Source organism: Etheostoma cragini, chromosome 1 (genome assembly GCF_013103735.1).
Source record: "Etheostoma cragini isolate CJK2018 chromosome 1, CSU_Ecrag_1.0, whole genome shotgun sequence".
NCBI classification, from domain to species: domain Eukaryota; kingdom Metazoa; phylum Chordata; class Actinopteri; order Perciformes; family Percidae; genus Etheostoma; species Etheostoma cragini.
Window position 1 is genome coordinate 21,934,451 of NC_048407.1, and position 16,197 is coordinate 21,950,647.

General features: G+C 40.0%; 1 protein-coding gene across 1 annotated transcript in view; it reads right to left on the reverse strand.

The window, feature by feature from the left end:
• Positions 1-16,197, reverse strand: part of spon1a (spondin 1a) — a 62,297-nt gene that overhangs the window by 40,580 nt on the left and 5,520 nt on the right. The window contains exons 3-5 of the mRNA XM_034875221.1: positions 14,788-14,921; positions 3,850-3,923; positions 3,276-3,398 (exon numbers count right to left, since the gene is read on the reverse strand). Of these exons, the coding sequence (XP_034731112.1) occupies positions 3,276-3,398; positions 3,850-3,923; positions 14,788-14,921 (331 nt within the window). The remainder of the gene's footprint in view (positions 1-3,275; positions 3,399-3,849; positions 3,924-14,787; positions 14,922-16,197) is intronic.

The following is a 16,197-nucleotide window of genomic DNA, read 5'->3' on the forward strand; positions in this document are numbered from 1 at the left end:
TGACTTGAGCGTGTTTATGACGGTTTAATGCAAGTAATAACGTCCTTTTATGGTGCCTTCCAATTTCGAACCACCAGTGGTACATTGAAAACAAACAGGTTAAAGAGTTGGATTTATGTAGTATAAAATATAAATGGTTGGTGCCTTGCATGTTGCAAGGACCAGGACAAAAATATATATATATATATATATATTTTTTAAGGCATTTCTCCTTTCATCTTTGAAAAGGCCTATCAGTCTAAGTATAGAAGCAACATTACATGCCCATCAACTCATATTTGTCTTCACTGTCAAGATTATTTCAAAAATTATACTTTGTTGATGGCCCTTTATAAAATTATAAGGCCATTGGTGCCCCAAGCTTTCATAAATGTCAGACCCTGGCAGGCAGGAAGTCATTGCCATGAACCACATTTGCTTTAACATTATGGCTTTATTTCACAGTTTTATATCGATCACTGGGTTCTTTGCCTAAGGTTGAATGCAGTATTGTACTTCAAAGCTGGATATAACTTAGAGCATATCTCCTTTTTAACCATTGTGTTGTCTTCCTGTCAAAATTGAAAATCAACACTTTTATTGACACTTTTAATCATTGTTTTTACCTTTTTCTTACATTGTTGTCCCTTGTTGTCCCCTCCAATGTTTGTCACGTTTCTTTTGAAATTTTCCACACTTTATAACAATAATTTATTAACTTTAGTTTCAAGCTATTTATTGGAATTTATGGTCAATAAACCTTATTTATAGAAAATTATACCAATGTTTGAGTTGGAAAAGCAGAAATTAGGAATTATGCATAATCGCATGCTGAAATATGTAAACTTTTACTCAATACCATTTAGAAACCACTTTTGTTTTCTCCAATGCTATAAAATTGAATAAGACACAATATTTGTACTTGCCAAAGAGTGTTGTGTGGAATTAATCATGTTATTTTGGGTAATTAAAATATCACTGATACAGGAAAATGGGTCAATTTGACCCGAGGACAACATGACAACAACTACAAGGCAAAAATGTGTTTGTGGATACATTATAGGAAACCATACAATACCACTTTGTTTACTGTCAAGGCAAAGACAGTTTTGGCTGGACTAAGTATAGAGGAGATGGCAGGCAGGTGTTGTTTTAGTGTATATGTTTTCAGTCTGAACTTCAATATATTGCTTCCCTTGGGTAAGAGGAAAATTACTGATAGGGTATTTATTTATTTGATTAATAACTTAGGGTATATTGAGATGAAGACTGGCCTGGTTGTCCCTGTGTCCAGACAAGCTGCCGGCTCTTGGGTTGAATAGTCAGGCACTGTTACGTAATTTACAATGGGGACGAAAGGGAGAAAGAAAACTGGAACTATCAAGGTTATCATGTTGGCAGTACAAAAAACCCAGTCCTGTTAGCCTGTTTTACAGTGACTTTTTGCTCTGGAAAGTGTGTCACCACAATGTTCTAAGGCTCCTGCACTTAAAGGACATATGTTAAAAATAGAGGAATGACATCTGACATACAGCAGTGGCAAATCTCACGTAGCAAAAAATAGTACTAGTTGCACCAGAAAAGAAAAGTTAGACCAAGTTTTCTTATAGCTAATTATTTATTTGTTAACGGATCATATTATGCTTGCTATACTGCAGTCAGTGAATAATACAGTGTGTTAAATTAACTAGTTTCCTAAGATATGACTTTGTGGAAGGATAAATGTTACTGTAATATCCTAAAAGCCGAGATGAAACAGACATCATGCAGCTTGACCTATCCTCTTTTAAGCTGATCTTTCTGCGAGCTGTGTGTATTTGTGTGTGAGAGTGAGTCACACACAAACTACTCCATCTATAAGTCAGTAAATTAGGGCTCCTTTCGATCTCAGGGTTTATCTTATTCCTCTCTAATAAGTATACTGATCTGACCAGCGAGAGCCGGTCTTAGACAAGAGTGCCAGTGTAATCCTTATGTCCAATCACATCCGGATAGTGTGGCTCAAGGTTATACACACATCACTCTCAACCATAGCATCATACTGTAGCAAACCACACACATCACTATTGACAGCCACGTACCGGGGCTCCACCACCCACATTGGAAACATATCCTAGGCTTGTTTTGTGTTACATTGCTACAATCAACAATAAAGGATAATGCTAGAGTTTTTTTTTTTATTGTCAACCAATCCTATTTTACCTCCTATTTTAACAATAACTATGTTAAGATGCACATAATTATTCTACTAGTATTAAGAATATGACAAGATTCAGAATTTGATACAGGTCATGTTACCAGCCTACTCCGTTTGTATATGGTGAATAACACCTCAGACTGTAACCATTTCTGATTAAGACATGTGGGATATTCTGTCGATATAATTCAAGTTTTAGAAGCATTCTTTGGACTATGCGTCTCAATTGGGGTTTTTAATGCGGTTTGCAACAAGGGGCCTCGGGCCTTTTTATGGTCAGCTCTCAAGTCATTTAAACACAACCCGAGTTGACCAAAGTGCTGTACCGACCAGAGCTAGTCATGTAAAATCCCCAAAAAATGACATAAACACAAATTGCACACAGCTTATAGGCACAACCAAACACACATCAGGAGGATTCAAATGCTAGCAAGTCAGAGAGCCTGGAATTTAAAGAGCCAATGGCTGGGGCAGATCTGATATGGAGGGGAATGATGTTCAACAGTCTGGGGTCAGCGACAGCAAAGGCTTTCCGGTCTTTCCTGAGCTTAAGTTTAGGGCACGAGACAGCCAGTAACCCCAAGTCAGCCAAGGTTAGAAGGTCTGCGATATAGTCCGATTAGCACGGTAAGGGCTTGATAGACAAAACAGGAGATGCTTAAAATCCTGAAGGAAACTAGCAGACAGTGGAGAGAGTTCAGGACAGAAGTAATGTGGTTCGTCTTTTGGGTACCTGTCAGGAGCCTGACTGCGGTGTTCTGGACCAATTGCAGGGAGGGCATGGTCTGGCTATCCCCAGACCAAGCCAAGCTCAATAGATTTGAGATTGAGCGTTGGTCTGGGGAGTCTGCTCTGTATTTTTTCTGCACAAGAGGCGTGACCAACAAACATAGTTTAAATGACTCTGTACTCATTGGAATACAATGAATGTCCATGGCCGGATAGTCTATGGAATAAACTATAACAGGCTACAATGGAAATACGCATTAACCTGATCAATTCATTGCTGACTTAAGTATATTCTTAAGATTTTTTGACGGCAACAAAAAATAAAAATAAAATGATGAATATCATCAGCTGAGGTGAGGTTAGTGCTTACGTGGATAGTCTTTGGGATGAGACTTCTCTGACCAGTTCCCATAGAAGGTGACTCTGTACTTTGCTGTTCCACAGGCACAACAGCTGAGCAGAGGTTTATCTGTAGTGTCTCCATACAGGGATTCTGTACAGTAATGAGGGGAAGAGTATAAGAGCCGGAGAGAAATGCAGAAGACTATGAGACAGGTGTAGAGAGAATGTTCATTACTATTAACAGCAGATGACAGTGATGCCATCATAAAGGAGACGAGTAGTTTAAGAAAGTAGCAGAAGGAAGGAAGAGAGGGAGGGAATGAGAAAAGGGGAGGATGTGCAGCACAGTTCTTTTGGTCTGTTGTGTGACATTCAATGTCATGCAGTCAAGTGGTCACACTTATGTACTATCATTAACATGCAACAACATAATGACAGAGAGGACTGTGCTAGTGAAAATGAAGAATAAAAGAAAATAGTGTAAAAGAAGACAGACAAAAAAAGATACTAAGTTGGGAGGGAATTAGGGTAACAGCAGGGAAATTGAAGGAATAAGAAATGCATAGTAAATTATTTATTCTATGTCAATGAAAGACACCTACCTTTCTCACACATTCGCTTGGTGAGTGAGCCTTCATCTTGGAAATTAATTATCCTCTTTTGCACAATACTGGCCCTGCACATAGAGAACAAAAAGTAATGAAGAGATAGTGAAGTGTGAAGTTTGTTGTGGCCAGCACTGAGTGCAAATGTAACCATAAGGGGCAAAGGTATGAGTTAAATGTCACAACAGGAAAAGATGGGTTACATTTTGGAGAATCTGTGAGGTTTAAAAAAACAAAACAGGCAGCAGGAAATGTGGAAAATCTTGACTTTTAAAATGTGACAGCCTGAACAGTGGATTGTGGCAAATGGAACAGGTGCAGAGTTATTCATATCATCTTCCTTTTTCCCCCCAGAAGAATTCTAAAAGCAGGTATCAGAGCCCACAGGGACATTGCAAAATCAGTCTTTCAGACGCAGGCATTCAATGTCTCATACAAAGACCACAAAAAGCATGCATCAGCATTAAGATATACAAGTGCATAAAGATGAGATGCTGAAAGGCTGAAGAAAAAACTATAACAAAAAATATGTTTTGCAATGAATAAAGTCCCTGCGGCACTTCGTAAGTAAAATTTGTAGAAATGCAGAGTTACTAGTAGTAAGCTATATGCACTGTGTCGATTAGAACTGAATGACAGAACAACAGTAATGCTGCCCAAAATGTGAGGCCTGGCAGAGGGGAGCTTCGCTAGATTGAGCTGTCTAAAAGACTTGTTCCACCGGGTGCTGGGGAACACAGGTCTGAGAGGGACCTTGACATGTAAATCAGCCACAAACAAACCTTTTCAGAGGCCAGCAGACTTGAGAAAACTACAACAGAATACAAGCCTCCAGGCATCTAACTTCCTCTCAAACACCAGCTTTGGTTAAAGGAAGGTTTCCATGGGGATAAAACCCAACAATGAGGTGCTGGGAGTAAAGTCTAATCCAGGTGGGCCCCATCCAGCTGGACTGTGTGGATAGCATTTATTCTGGAGTATCAAACTAAGCTGAGTTGTATTGTGCTCTATTGAGCTGAATTGATCCCAGAACCAGTCCTCCACAGGAAGAAAATACATACAGTGACTTGATGTACATTGACGTAGAAGATGAGAGACATTAGTTAAAGTAATTTCCATATTTGAGTACTCGCACTAAATAATAAGAGTCACCGCAAAAAACATCTATTCACAAGAAATATTAGCTAAGGTAATGTTAACATGCTAACTAACCATTAGATCACTCTCTCAAACAATCATACTACAAATCACCAGAGCTGTCTAACGTTTTCACACTCAGGTAGAAGTATAGATACTAGGGTTTAAAAAGAATTCTGTAGAAGGTGAAGTACCAACTCAAGCTTTTTACTCAAGGACAAGTGTGAAAGTACTGGTTTCACAACTACCTAAAGTAGAAAACCAAAAGTAATGTAAGGGGGAAAAAATGGTCTCACACCTACTACTCACAGCGTAACAGAATAATAGTATACACATGAGAGAAAGACAGTATATGTTGTAGTGGTGTGTGAGAGAGTTTGATCAAAATAGTAAAACATATTGATAATAGCATTTTCTGACAGGCTGCTAAACCAAGAAGAAGATACGGAAAAGGGGATCTTTCTTTCAATTTAACAAAATGTAAAGATTATAATTTTTCCACAAACATACTTTATTGAGTTAAATGTTCATCTATTAAACTTTCAACATATTATTAGCAGTACCACAAAGCATATTCAGGCTTTGATTTCAAGAGCCTGTAAGCCAGAATAGCCTTCCTTTTTCACATACAGGACACAGTGAATACATTGTTTCACACACACTATATACTACAACTACACGTATTAATTAACATACACTACTATTCTCCCTCACATACACATTCTGTATCTCTGTATTTTCAATCTCACTCGAACACACCTTATTTCACTATTTCACTATTATTAAAATGATCTTTCTCATATGCATACTTTTGGGGTATATAGGGAAAATGTGAGATTATGATGGTGGGGTAAGCGCAAGTATGATTTATGGCCAAAACGTCCAACGTAGCTATAATGATTCAAGGTAAGCAACACTACCAGCACATCTCTTCATGTGGCATTGCAATGGCAATCATCTGAGAGTCCCGCCTACACTGAAGGGGTGCTATCTGCAGGGGAAAATGAAATAGAGAAAACTACATGGTACTAAAAGTGAGGTGAGTCGAACCATGCTGTGGAAATGAGGCGTAATTGTTCACGCTTTAATTCAATCTCACACCTATTTCACATATCTCCCTGAAAGAGAGGAGCACACTCTGCCTCACTGCTTGCCCACTTTCCTGGGCTGGCCAGACAATCAAGCAGAGTAATGCTTATTTAACATCCAATTTAAATTCTATCTCACTTTGCCGAATCCACATGGCCACCAATCCCAATAACCCCAAAAGTGCACTGATTTGAAAGCGTTTGATTCTCTGTGGAAGGGAGTTTGTATGCATGTTTGAGACCTTAACAAAAACACAGAAAGAAGTGTGAAAGAGAATAAAAGAAAAAAGTGGGATAGATTTAGTCTTTCTATGGCTACGTTTCCGTTTGCATGCTCCGTAGATGTGTAAAAGAAATCAATAAATACATTACTATTTAGTTACATTGGCCCCTGCTACAACCAAATATTTAATTACTGCACAAAGGCAAACGTATTTACATTTAATTTATATGTGTCTGCTTGACTGTAGTGGCCTGTCAAAGTCCTCCTTGATCTGTCCTATCGTTGTGCTGAAGGAGATTAGCAGACTCTGACAGCTGCATGTGGTTGTGACATTCATCTGATCACTGATACACTGTCTCACAAAGACAGCCCATCAGAACACATCACACTACCCTCCATAATGCACGCCAGAGGGGGATGACAAATAAATTGCTTCCTACCTACAAATGGAAATGGATGAGAGATAGTGCCAACTTCAATGGCGAGTACAATGTATAGATTGTATTTTTATGGGTGACTTACTCTGGCTCCAACCACAAGGATTCAGCTGTTACAGTAACTCCTGACTGGAGCTCCACTTTTTGTCATCTCTTTGCTAAAAGTTGCTGTGAAAGACAGTTAGATCTGATATTGCACAAAGAACAGTCTGGAAGAGGAGTCACGTGATCAGCTGGACAGAGATGGCGGCTTAAGGTGTAGATCCTGGCCCATATTTTTGTCAAATAGTTGTTTTATATGGTTCCAAATTTGATATTTTACCACTTTGTGCAAGTTAGAGTTACTTGAAGCCGAATGGCAAAAAAGAATGAACCCCAATGCGGTGATATGGATGCCATTGCAGAGGCATTGCTGGAGAAACAGAAAAGCTACCTTGAGCCACGTTTTTCTCCGATCCAGTCTCAGATTCAAATGAAGGGCCTCGACAACGAAATAAGCTAACTGCTATCCATGCCCATCTCTGACTGCAAGCCTTGGCTCTATCACAGCTGCTGTGGACAACCTAAAAACCACAGTGGAAAGCAACACAAGTATTCTTGACAGTCATGGCCATACTTTTCGGGAGCTGGATATGAAGCTAGCAAATATGGAGGACAGAAACCAGAGATCCAACATCTGCATCGTCGGCTGAAAGAGGGGCTTGAATATGCTAATGCTATTCAGTAGCTCTTACGCTTGCTGCCTAATTTACAGTGATAGCCCAAAGAAGAACACCACTTCTAATTGTACGCTGATTTTCAACGTACTCCGCTACACAACCAGGCAGGCGATCCTACAGGCTGCACAGAGATCTCCGCTCATCCTTCAGGGCCAGAAAATTCACTTCTTTCCGGATTACAGCAACTTTACGGTCAAGCGGCAGCAAGCCTTCTATCAAACAATGGATTTGGCCCGGGGGTCTGGATTTTATTCCTGCTTTATCCGGCAACACTGAAGATCAGAGACGGTGCCCAGTGCAGAGCTTCCACCTCCGACAGGGATGCTGAGGACTATGTGAACCGGGCTGCGGCCCATCCTTCTCCTGCGGCCTGCTGTGGCAGCTGGTTAAATCAGCTTGACTTGCCTCGGTTATGAGCAGAAGAATTAGCTAGCTTGGCCAAATTAACTTCTACTGAAGAATTAAGTCTGGCAGTACAGAATGTGCAAAAAGGAAAATCACCAGGCTCTGATGGGATTCACACTGAATTTTTCTGCAACTTTTTGGGAACCGTTAGGCCCTGATCCTTCTCTACATGATTAAATTCTCTATTGAAAAGGGTGAATTCTCTTATGTCAAAATTTGTGAACCCTGACCAAATAGTATTCATAAAAATGAGACTAGCAGCAGACACTGTTAGACGCCTTATCCATATTGTTGATGCAGCGGAGGACAGTAAGAGCCCAATGTCACTTCTCTCTCTTCACGCAATGAAAACCTTTAACAGACTTGAGTGGCCATTTTTATGGTCAGTCTAAGAGGTGATGGGCTTCAGTAAAACTTTCATTGGCATGATTAAATCTTTGTATTCTAATCCCTCAGCCTGAGTGTTAACCGGACACAACTCCTCATCTTTATTTCCAGTTTCTACATCCTCACGCCAAGGCTGCCCCTTGAGTCTTGCTTTATTTGTCCTCTCTCTAGAGCTGCTGGCTCAAGCCATTCGCCAATCGATCATGGTGTCACCAATACACATTTTAATCCAATACACAGCATCATGTCTAATTGTTTGAGGACAATGTTTTGGTCTTTTTAGAAAACCCATCTCAGTCTATGCAAGGAGTATGGAAGCTTATCAGGCTTTAAAATGACCTGGTCAAAATCTGCACTACTTCATTTAAATGACTCTGGTCGCAACTTAACCATCTCTGATAACATACGCAGTTTAAACTGTTAAGCAGTATAAATATTAAGGCATTGAGGCATTTCCCTGCTTAAACCAGATTATCAAGCATAACTATTCTGTTTCCCTGAACAACGTTTTGAAAGCGTTTGAAAAAAGCCTGTATCTCAGTGTTAAATTGAATGTTTTACCCAGGATTAATTTTGTGAGCTCTATGCCACCTCTCTCCCCTCCTGCTGGCTACTGGCGTAAATTAAAATCAGCAGTATCTAAATTCATCTGGAAAGGCAAACGGCCGCGACTCAAGATGTCCACTCTACAGAGAAGGAAAGAGGACGTGGCCTCTTAGTTCCCAACTTCAAACACTATTTATTTTCCTTTGTGTTGAGGCCCCTTCTCACCTGGTTGAATCCAGATACATCTGTTTGCTGGCGTACCTTAGAAAATACCATGACAGAGCCTTGGTCACTCCAAAAAGTTATTTTTGCCCATGTTTCTAACCAACAGTGCCAACTACACTTTGGCCCCATTATCTCACATCTTATCAAGACTTGGAGATTAGCTGAAACACACTGCTGTGCAGCTTGTAACTGGCACACTTTTCCCCCTGTTTTCAATAATACCACACTCCTGATTGGTGGGAGGCCGACAACAGCCCCACAATGGGAACAAAGAGGAGTTTGTTGTCTAAAAGACATCTATAGCAAGGTTGGCTTGTTACCATTCTCTGACTTGCAGAACACATTCAATCTACCACATTCCTCCTTTTCCTTTACCTGCAGTTAAGGTTGACACTCAAGGCATTCAGTGTTCCCTTGGCAGAGGCCTTTGCCCCTTTATCATATTTGAAAGTTATTTACTGTGCAGCCTAAAAACCGTTGTATGGTTTCTAGGTTTAATCAGTTCTTGGTGGTATCTGCCCTTCCTATTGGGAGGATCTGGGCACGTGATTGGTCTAACATTCCAGAAGTATCTCACAATCCAGACCATCAGCCAATTCACTACAATTTCACTCACAGGCCATATCTCACCCTTGTGAAAATGCATCACATGAAAATAACTAACAGCCCTTTATGAACAAGGCACATATCTACACATGTTCTGGCAATGCGGCCCCGTTGGTCAGTTCTAGAACAGTATTGCATCCAAAATCTCCTCCTAGTTTAATGTTACTGTGACTGTTACTGTTAAGGTCTTGATTCTGAATGACCTGTCAGCCTTTCAGCTCTCCGGGACTCAGAAACGGGCTGTTTGCTGGACTTACAGCTGCACAGAGGATGATTAGAACCCATTGGAAAACACCACACGACCTGTCTATCCGGACATGGGAAATTTCCTCCCGGGATGTGGTATATTTGGAACTGTCCACTGCACGGATAAATGGTGCCCCAGGGAAGACTCTGGACATGTGGTGGTGCATCACTGACTCTGTGAGGCAAGACCTCTAACTTGCGCAGGTGTTTGGTCCCTTGTCTTGTGCCTGTTTGTGTGTGTGTTTGATTCTGCATGTGTTGTTTTATCTGCCTCCCTCCTGTCTTTCCTCTGTTTAATTAGGGGTCAAAGCCCGCAGTTCACACAGCAGGGCTGTGAAACCCTATTGTATTTCTAATGATTATTCGTCATCATCATCTCCATTATTCTTCTTCTTTGCATAAAACTTACGATACAGCCTAAACCATACATGATGATGGTGTGGCATTTTTAGGACTGGTCCAAAACTCTGCAAAGAGCGCCACACCGCCACCATTTATAGTCGAGTTTGTCGTATATGATGCCAAATGGCACTTCTGATTTATAATTTTGTAACTTAATAATATAACTACTAGAAACATACTGTCTTTTGGAGCTAAGAACTGACAGTGGCCCCGCTCTGCTGATGTCTTTGTTGTCTTCCTATCCCTTACAGAAGGTTTTGTATCCAGCCTAGAAGCCCAGAGGTTTTCGGGGTTATTGTGCAATTAATCCATACTGTTACATGCAAGATTGATACACTGTATGTAAGAAATGTAACTAATTTGTCCTTTATATGAGTTCAAGGTTCAATGTGTTTATTATGCAATGGACTCCAAATATATAGAACTGTTTTAGGTAACACAAATGCTTGTGTGGCATTGCTGTTGTGGGATATCAATATATATCTGTGAGATTCATGTTCCGTTTTATTTATTTGTCTTTATGGTCCTACAACCTTTTTACATTCAAGTGACCTCAGTGCAGCACAAATATTCTAATAGCCCAGTTTTTTTGTTGGCCCTGGGATGCATTCTAATCTCAGTATATTGTTTGTCATTGTTTATTTCTTAAATATGTTAATAAAAAAACAAAAAAAAAAAAACATTTGATCACAAAAAAAAATAATAATCTGGAAAAAAATGTGGAGAACAGAGATGGGGACATTTACTATGTACGGTTTTATGAGAATTAAGCACTCATTTATCTACCATTTCCAATCAAGTAGCAGTAGAAAAAGCCCAGTTGCAAACAGGTAATAATTAGCAACACCGTGCTAAAGAGCAACCCTCTCACTGGTTAATTCAAGTTAAAATCTTTTAAGTCAATTGTTCCTCCTACTAGGGTTGGTAACAAAAAATACGCTAACAATATCTTACAGAATGTGTATTTACCATAAGGAGCACCATAAGCGCACCATGCGGAGCACCGTAGCCGGCATCGCAGAGCTCTGTGGTGGTAGCGGCTAAACACATACGACCAGCTGTGACGAAGGTCTGTAGCCGTGTCATGAAGTTCTGTAGCCGTGTCACGAAGTTCTGTAGCGGCTCCCGCTCTGTAGCACGAAACTCTGCAGCCAATGTCATTTGACCAGCCGGTGGTCTCCTGGTTTTCATATATCATAAGTTTTTTTGTGCATTACTTTTCATTCAATATCATACAAACTCATTCATGAGAATCCATTGCTCTCTGTAACACTACCGTTCAACTGTAAGTGGACTATGTGTTTTTGTAGGCGACAAGACTAGCAGATATTAGATAATCTAATCTAGTAGTTATATATAGTGAGGCAAGTACAGTGCAGTTTTAGATGACAACAGATTTTAAAAGTAAAGAAAAATACGCTAAACTTAAACTTATAAAGGATTTGAACACACTTCTGTATCACTGCAGGAAGATGAAAACATTCAACCAATGTAAGTCAGGAAAAACACAATTTTAGAAGTGCAGCAAAACTTCCATGTACAAGTACTTTTTTTTACCAAACAAAAGTGGGATAATGGACAAACAACGGAAACCTTGGCCTTGATATGAGTCTAGCATGTCGGATAGCTGAAAATGACTGGATTGGATGGTAAGACTTTCAAAAGACAGTGCTCTAAGAACAGGAATTTGAATGAGCATCATTGCCTGACCCTATCATCACAGACCAACCTTAGACGGAACCAAACCACCAAACTCAGTCATTCCATTTATAACAACAACTGCCCGTCAATTATACTGCAGGAAACCACTCGGGAGGAGCACAAAGTCCTGGAGCAACAATTGAGTCACGGAAGCTTTCTAACAGTAAAACACATGCCACACACTCTTAATTTCATGGCCAGATGTTTTTTTTTTTTAAATAACCATGTTATTTTACAAGCAGGCAGACTGACTAAGCTCTTTTAAGATATGAAATGACATTTTATTACATTTACCCTGCCTTTTGTGGTAATTTAAGTTTCCTCTGTAACATAATCTATACAAATTAGCAATCTTTTTATGTATATCTATAGGCTGTATGATAGCATAGCCACTGTTTCCATATTAAAAGTTAGTTGCAGGGGATGAACCTCCTCAATCATTACCATTTAATTAACACTTTTGTTCTGTTAAAGAACATATGCATAAAATAGCCTGGTTATCTTAATGAGTGCTAGGTATGGGAAAGAACAGTAGCAGATACCAACTCCCAGCCTGTAATTATAATTTTTAGAGGTGTCTCTTTTGAACTCTCTTACTCTCTCCCTCCCCCATTGTCTGCGCCCTGGTATTACTACCACATCCATATATCAGCACTTTCAAGTATCTCTTTCTAGGCTGCATGCTCTGGCACACTTTAAACTTTTAGCCCTCTACCCATGTGCCTAACTAAGTACTATTCTGCCATCATCCCACTGATCTTTATTAGGAGAGCCAATGTGCCGACATGCCCTGCTGCGATAAAACTATGACAACACACCACAGTGAAGATGAAAACAAAGAGGAGATGGATCAAAAAAAGAGGAGAGGAGAGCAAAGAGGTCATTGAGAGGGCAGGTCATGAAGATACAGCAGAAAGATAAGGACAAGGGAAATGGAATGCACAGAGACACAGAAAAGGGAAACCTTCTCGCATTCTTTATCAGCAACACAATAACATGCATTACCATAAAATGCAACCTTTTCATCGTCCCTTTAACATTGGAGCAGCAGAGATGTAGACCAGGCAGCAGAGAAACCGACTAGGTGCACACACAGTTAAATAATGTATTGATCAGAAAGCCTCGTGAGTCACAATCCCTTAGTAGCTTTCTACCTCCTGTACTCTCATTATTTTCCCACAGTACTGGCTTGATAAATGGATTCCAGCCATGATTTGTCTAGTTCAGCTGAACATGACTACCCTTCTGTTTCCAAGTAAGCCCAGAGGACACAAAACAGCAGAATTGATTGATGTCAATCAGCCGTTCAACTAATAAAAGTAATGAATATTTTATGAAGCCAAGTGGGAATGAAAATTCGATGAGGCATTCTGTACTTAACTCTACATAGCTTAGGGCAATCCATGTACTGAAACTGGTTTACTGTACATGTGGACTTGATGTATGCTGCTAGCAAGGTTCACAATACCAGAGAGCTGTAGTTCTTCACATTCAATGATAAAACTTAGATTTACCTTTGAATGACAAAATTAAATATAAGCTACTTAACGCATCTTGTAAAGAATGTATTTAAAATTGAAAAACCAATGCTTAAAGCTATCCTACTACGAAACGTCAACCTTTCTCACATTAAAACTAACAGTTACTCCATTGCCAGTACACCTAGCTAAAATAATGCAGTCTGATGCAAAAGTCCTGAAATAAATCCTTATGATAATTTTGGAAGGAGTAGCTTGCGGTGCCGTTGAACTGTATTGCATTATACAGAGAGGTGTTTGTTATTTATTCAACCCTCATTGATATAAGTGCTTTCAATCTGCTATAATAAATCCACATTCACAAATTACAAGAAGACATGTTAGTGTGGCTGCCTGGAAAGTGGAGAAAAAAAAAACGTATTCATCTTAACGCGCATAGTATAGGGGTTGCACAGACTAGTCAACCTGTTATAGTTGCTGATCATGTGGTTTTGTCACTAACAACACTGAACTGTAGCACCAAAACAGGCAAAATTTGTCAAAAAGATAGCTCATTTGCAACTTCATTTGAAAGCCACAAAACATTTGGAACATAAGGTGATATTGGAGCTAAGGACAAGGAGAGCTGCCTGTAGCTGTTTGGACTTCTGCTACGGTAAAGGACATTTGCAGTCAGCTGTCAGTGTAAAGACACGCAGGAACTACGTGCTAATCCTAACGTTACAGGCCGTCCAGCATTGGATCACTGGATCATCACACAGAGCCCAACATAGGAGACATGAGTCGAGCTCCACTTAATGGACATTTAAATTTCGTGCACACATATCTAAGCATAAAACCAAATGCATTTGTTGCCAACGAGGACGGATAATAGACTTTGCACTGACTGTTTGTTTATGGCAAACTTTTGATTGACCGACAATCACAGAAATGCTCGACACATATTTAACTAGTCAACGTCAACTTGACTTTCATCACATCAGAGTCAACTTTAAAAATCTGATATGAGATTTTTAGTATAGTATAGTATGCTTTGAAAATAGTCAGCAGGAGAGAATTACAAATAAAATCTATAATTTAGCACTTGCAGACTAAGCTTGAATCTTGTATTCTCTATTGATCTGCAGGCAGCGATGGAGGAAGAAAACAATGCCATTTAAAAACCCTCCACATAACCAGACCTCTTAGAATTTAATGAATTACAGTTCACCAAGCACAAGGGCCGGTTTAGCTAAAAGTCAATCCTCCACCAGTAGTGTATAGTGTATGTCTAAGCATTTAAACTGAGGGCTTGCCTCTGCTCATCATACTCTGTATCAGGCACGGTATACATACTTAATAGAGACACAGCCAGAACCACTGGGAGGCGCAGTCCAAAACACCTGGATGCTGGTGCGTCTGCGAGGAGTGCTCTCTGTCACTGCAGGGGGGCAGTTGGTCATGAACTGTGTTTCCTCCTCATCAATTATCTGTAAAGCACACCCACACACACACAGAATGAGATTAGTGATGAATAAAAATATCCTCAGACAAGACTTGCCTCAAAGGCACTTGAAACATCTGCATGTAATTTTAGTCATTAGGTGCTGGACTATTTCTTATTAATTTCCTCTCCCATTGTCAGCTCAAGTGCCTATAAACATAATTAGCAGCTGAAACTGACATAGATTTAACATTTTCAGAACAAATTAAAAATAAATCCAAACTACACGACGTGAGAGTTGTTGGTACAACAAACACGTCTTACTTTAGCAGCTATTACGTTAAAATGAACAGAAGGCTCTCACACTCACTGGTTCCAACAAGGGTTGTGCCGACATCCATTGTGATGGTTGACGGGCATCACAATGGAGAGGCACCATTATGATGCCACGCCCCCCACCCTGTCAGACACACACTAATCCTAGAGGACGGGAAATTGACAACTACGGCAGGCTTAAACTAGCAAAGACACTTGCGTCAGGCTTTGCGCTGTGTTGCCCCTTATTTGGAAACTAATTCCCCCCTCCTTACGTCCAAGCTAATTGTAGCGATACAGTCTCTCTATCTCTCCCTGTCAGTAGAGTAGCTTGCTCTATGTGGAATGGGACAGTATCAGCATGTGGTAGGTCATGCTCCGCAACTCAGCTTGGACACTTGAGCGACAGAGGAAAGGCGTTAACGTAGAACATTATCACACTTTGCTTTATCCCCTTACTGGACTAACTTGTCACTGTGTGTGTGCATCGATAAGTAAGTCTGATGGCGATGTTATGTAGGATTTATGAATGTACTTTAGCAACAGTAGGCAAATTTACCATGGTGCTATTTTACATGTGAGCTAATATTACGCATCTTTTCATGTGTGATTAAGACTTATTTTTCTGTTTATTTTTTTTTAATTTTAATTCTTTTTTTAAATGTATTTTGGGGAGTTTTCAGACGTTATTTTTGACAGGACAGCTGAAGATATGAAAGTGGAGAAAGAGGGGGAATGACATGCAGCACAGGGGCCACAGGTTGGCGTGGAAGCCGGTGTTTGCTGCGTCGAGGAGTAAACTTCTATACTATATGGACAGTTGCTCTAACAACTGAGCTATCTGGCCGCCCATGTTTTGGTTTATTGAATGCGTTATTCAGCGCAAATATAACCGATATCTCAGTAATAATGGTATTTTAGGTCATTACTGTTGCTCTGTCAAAGGCAAACGTACCACTGTACTGTCGTTACGAAGAGATCCGATTGAGTCTGGACTTTACCACACT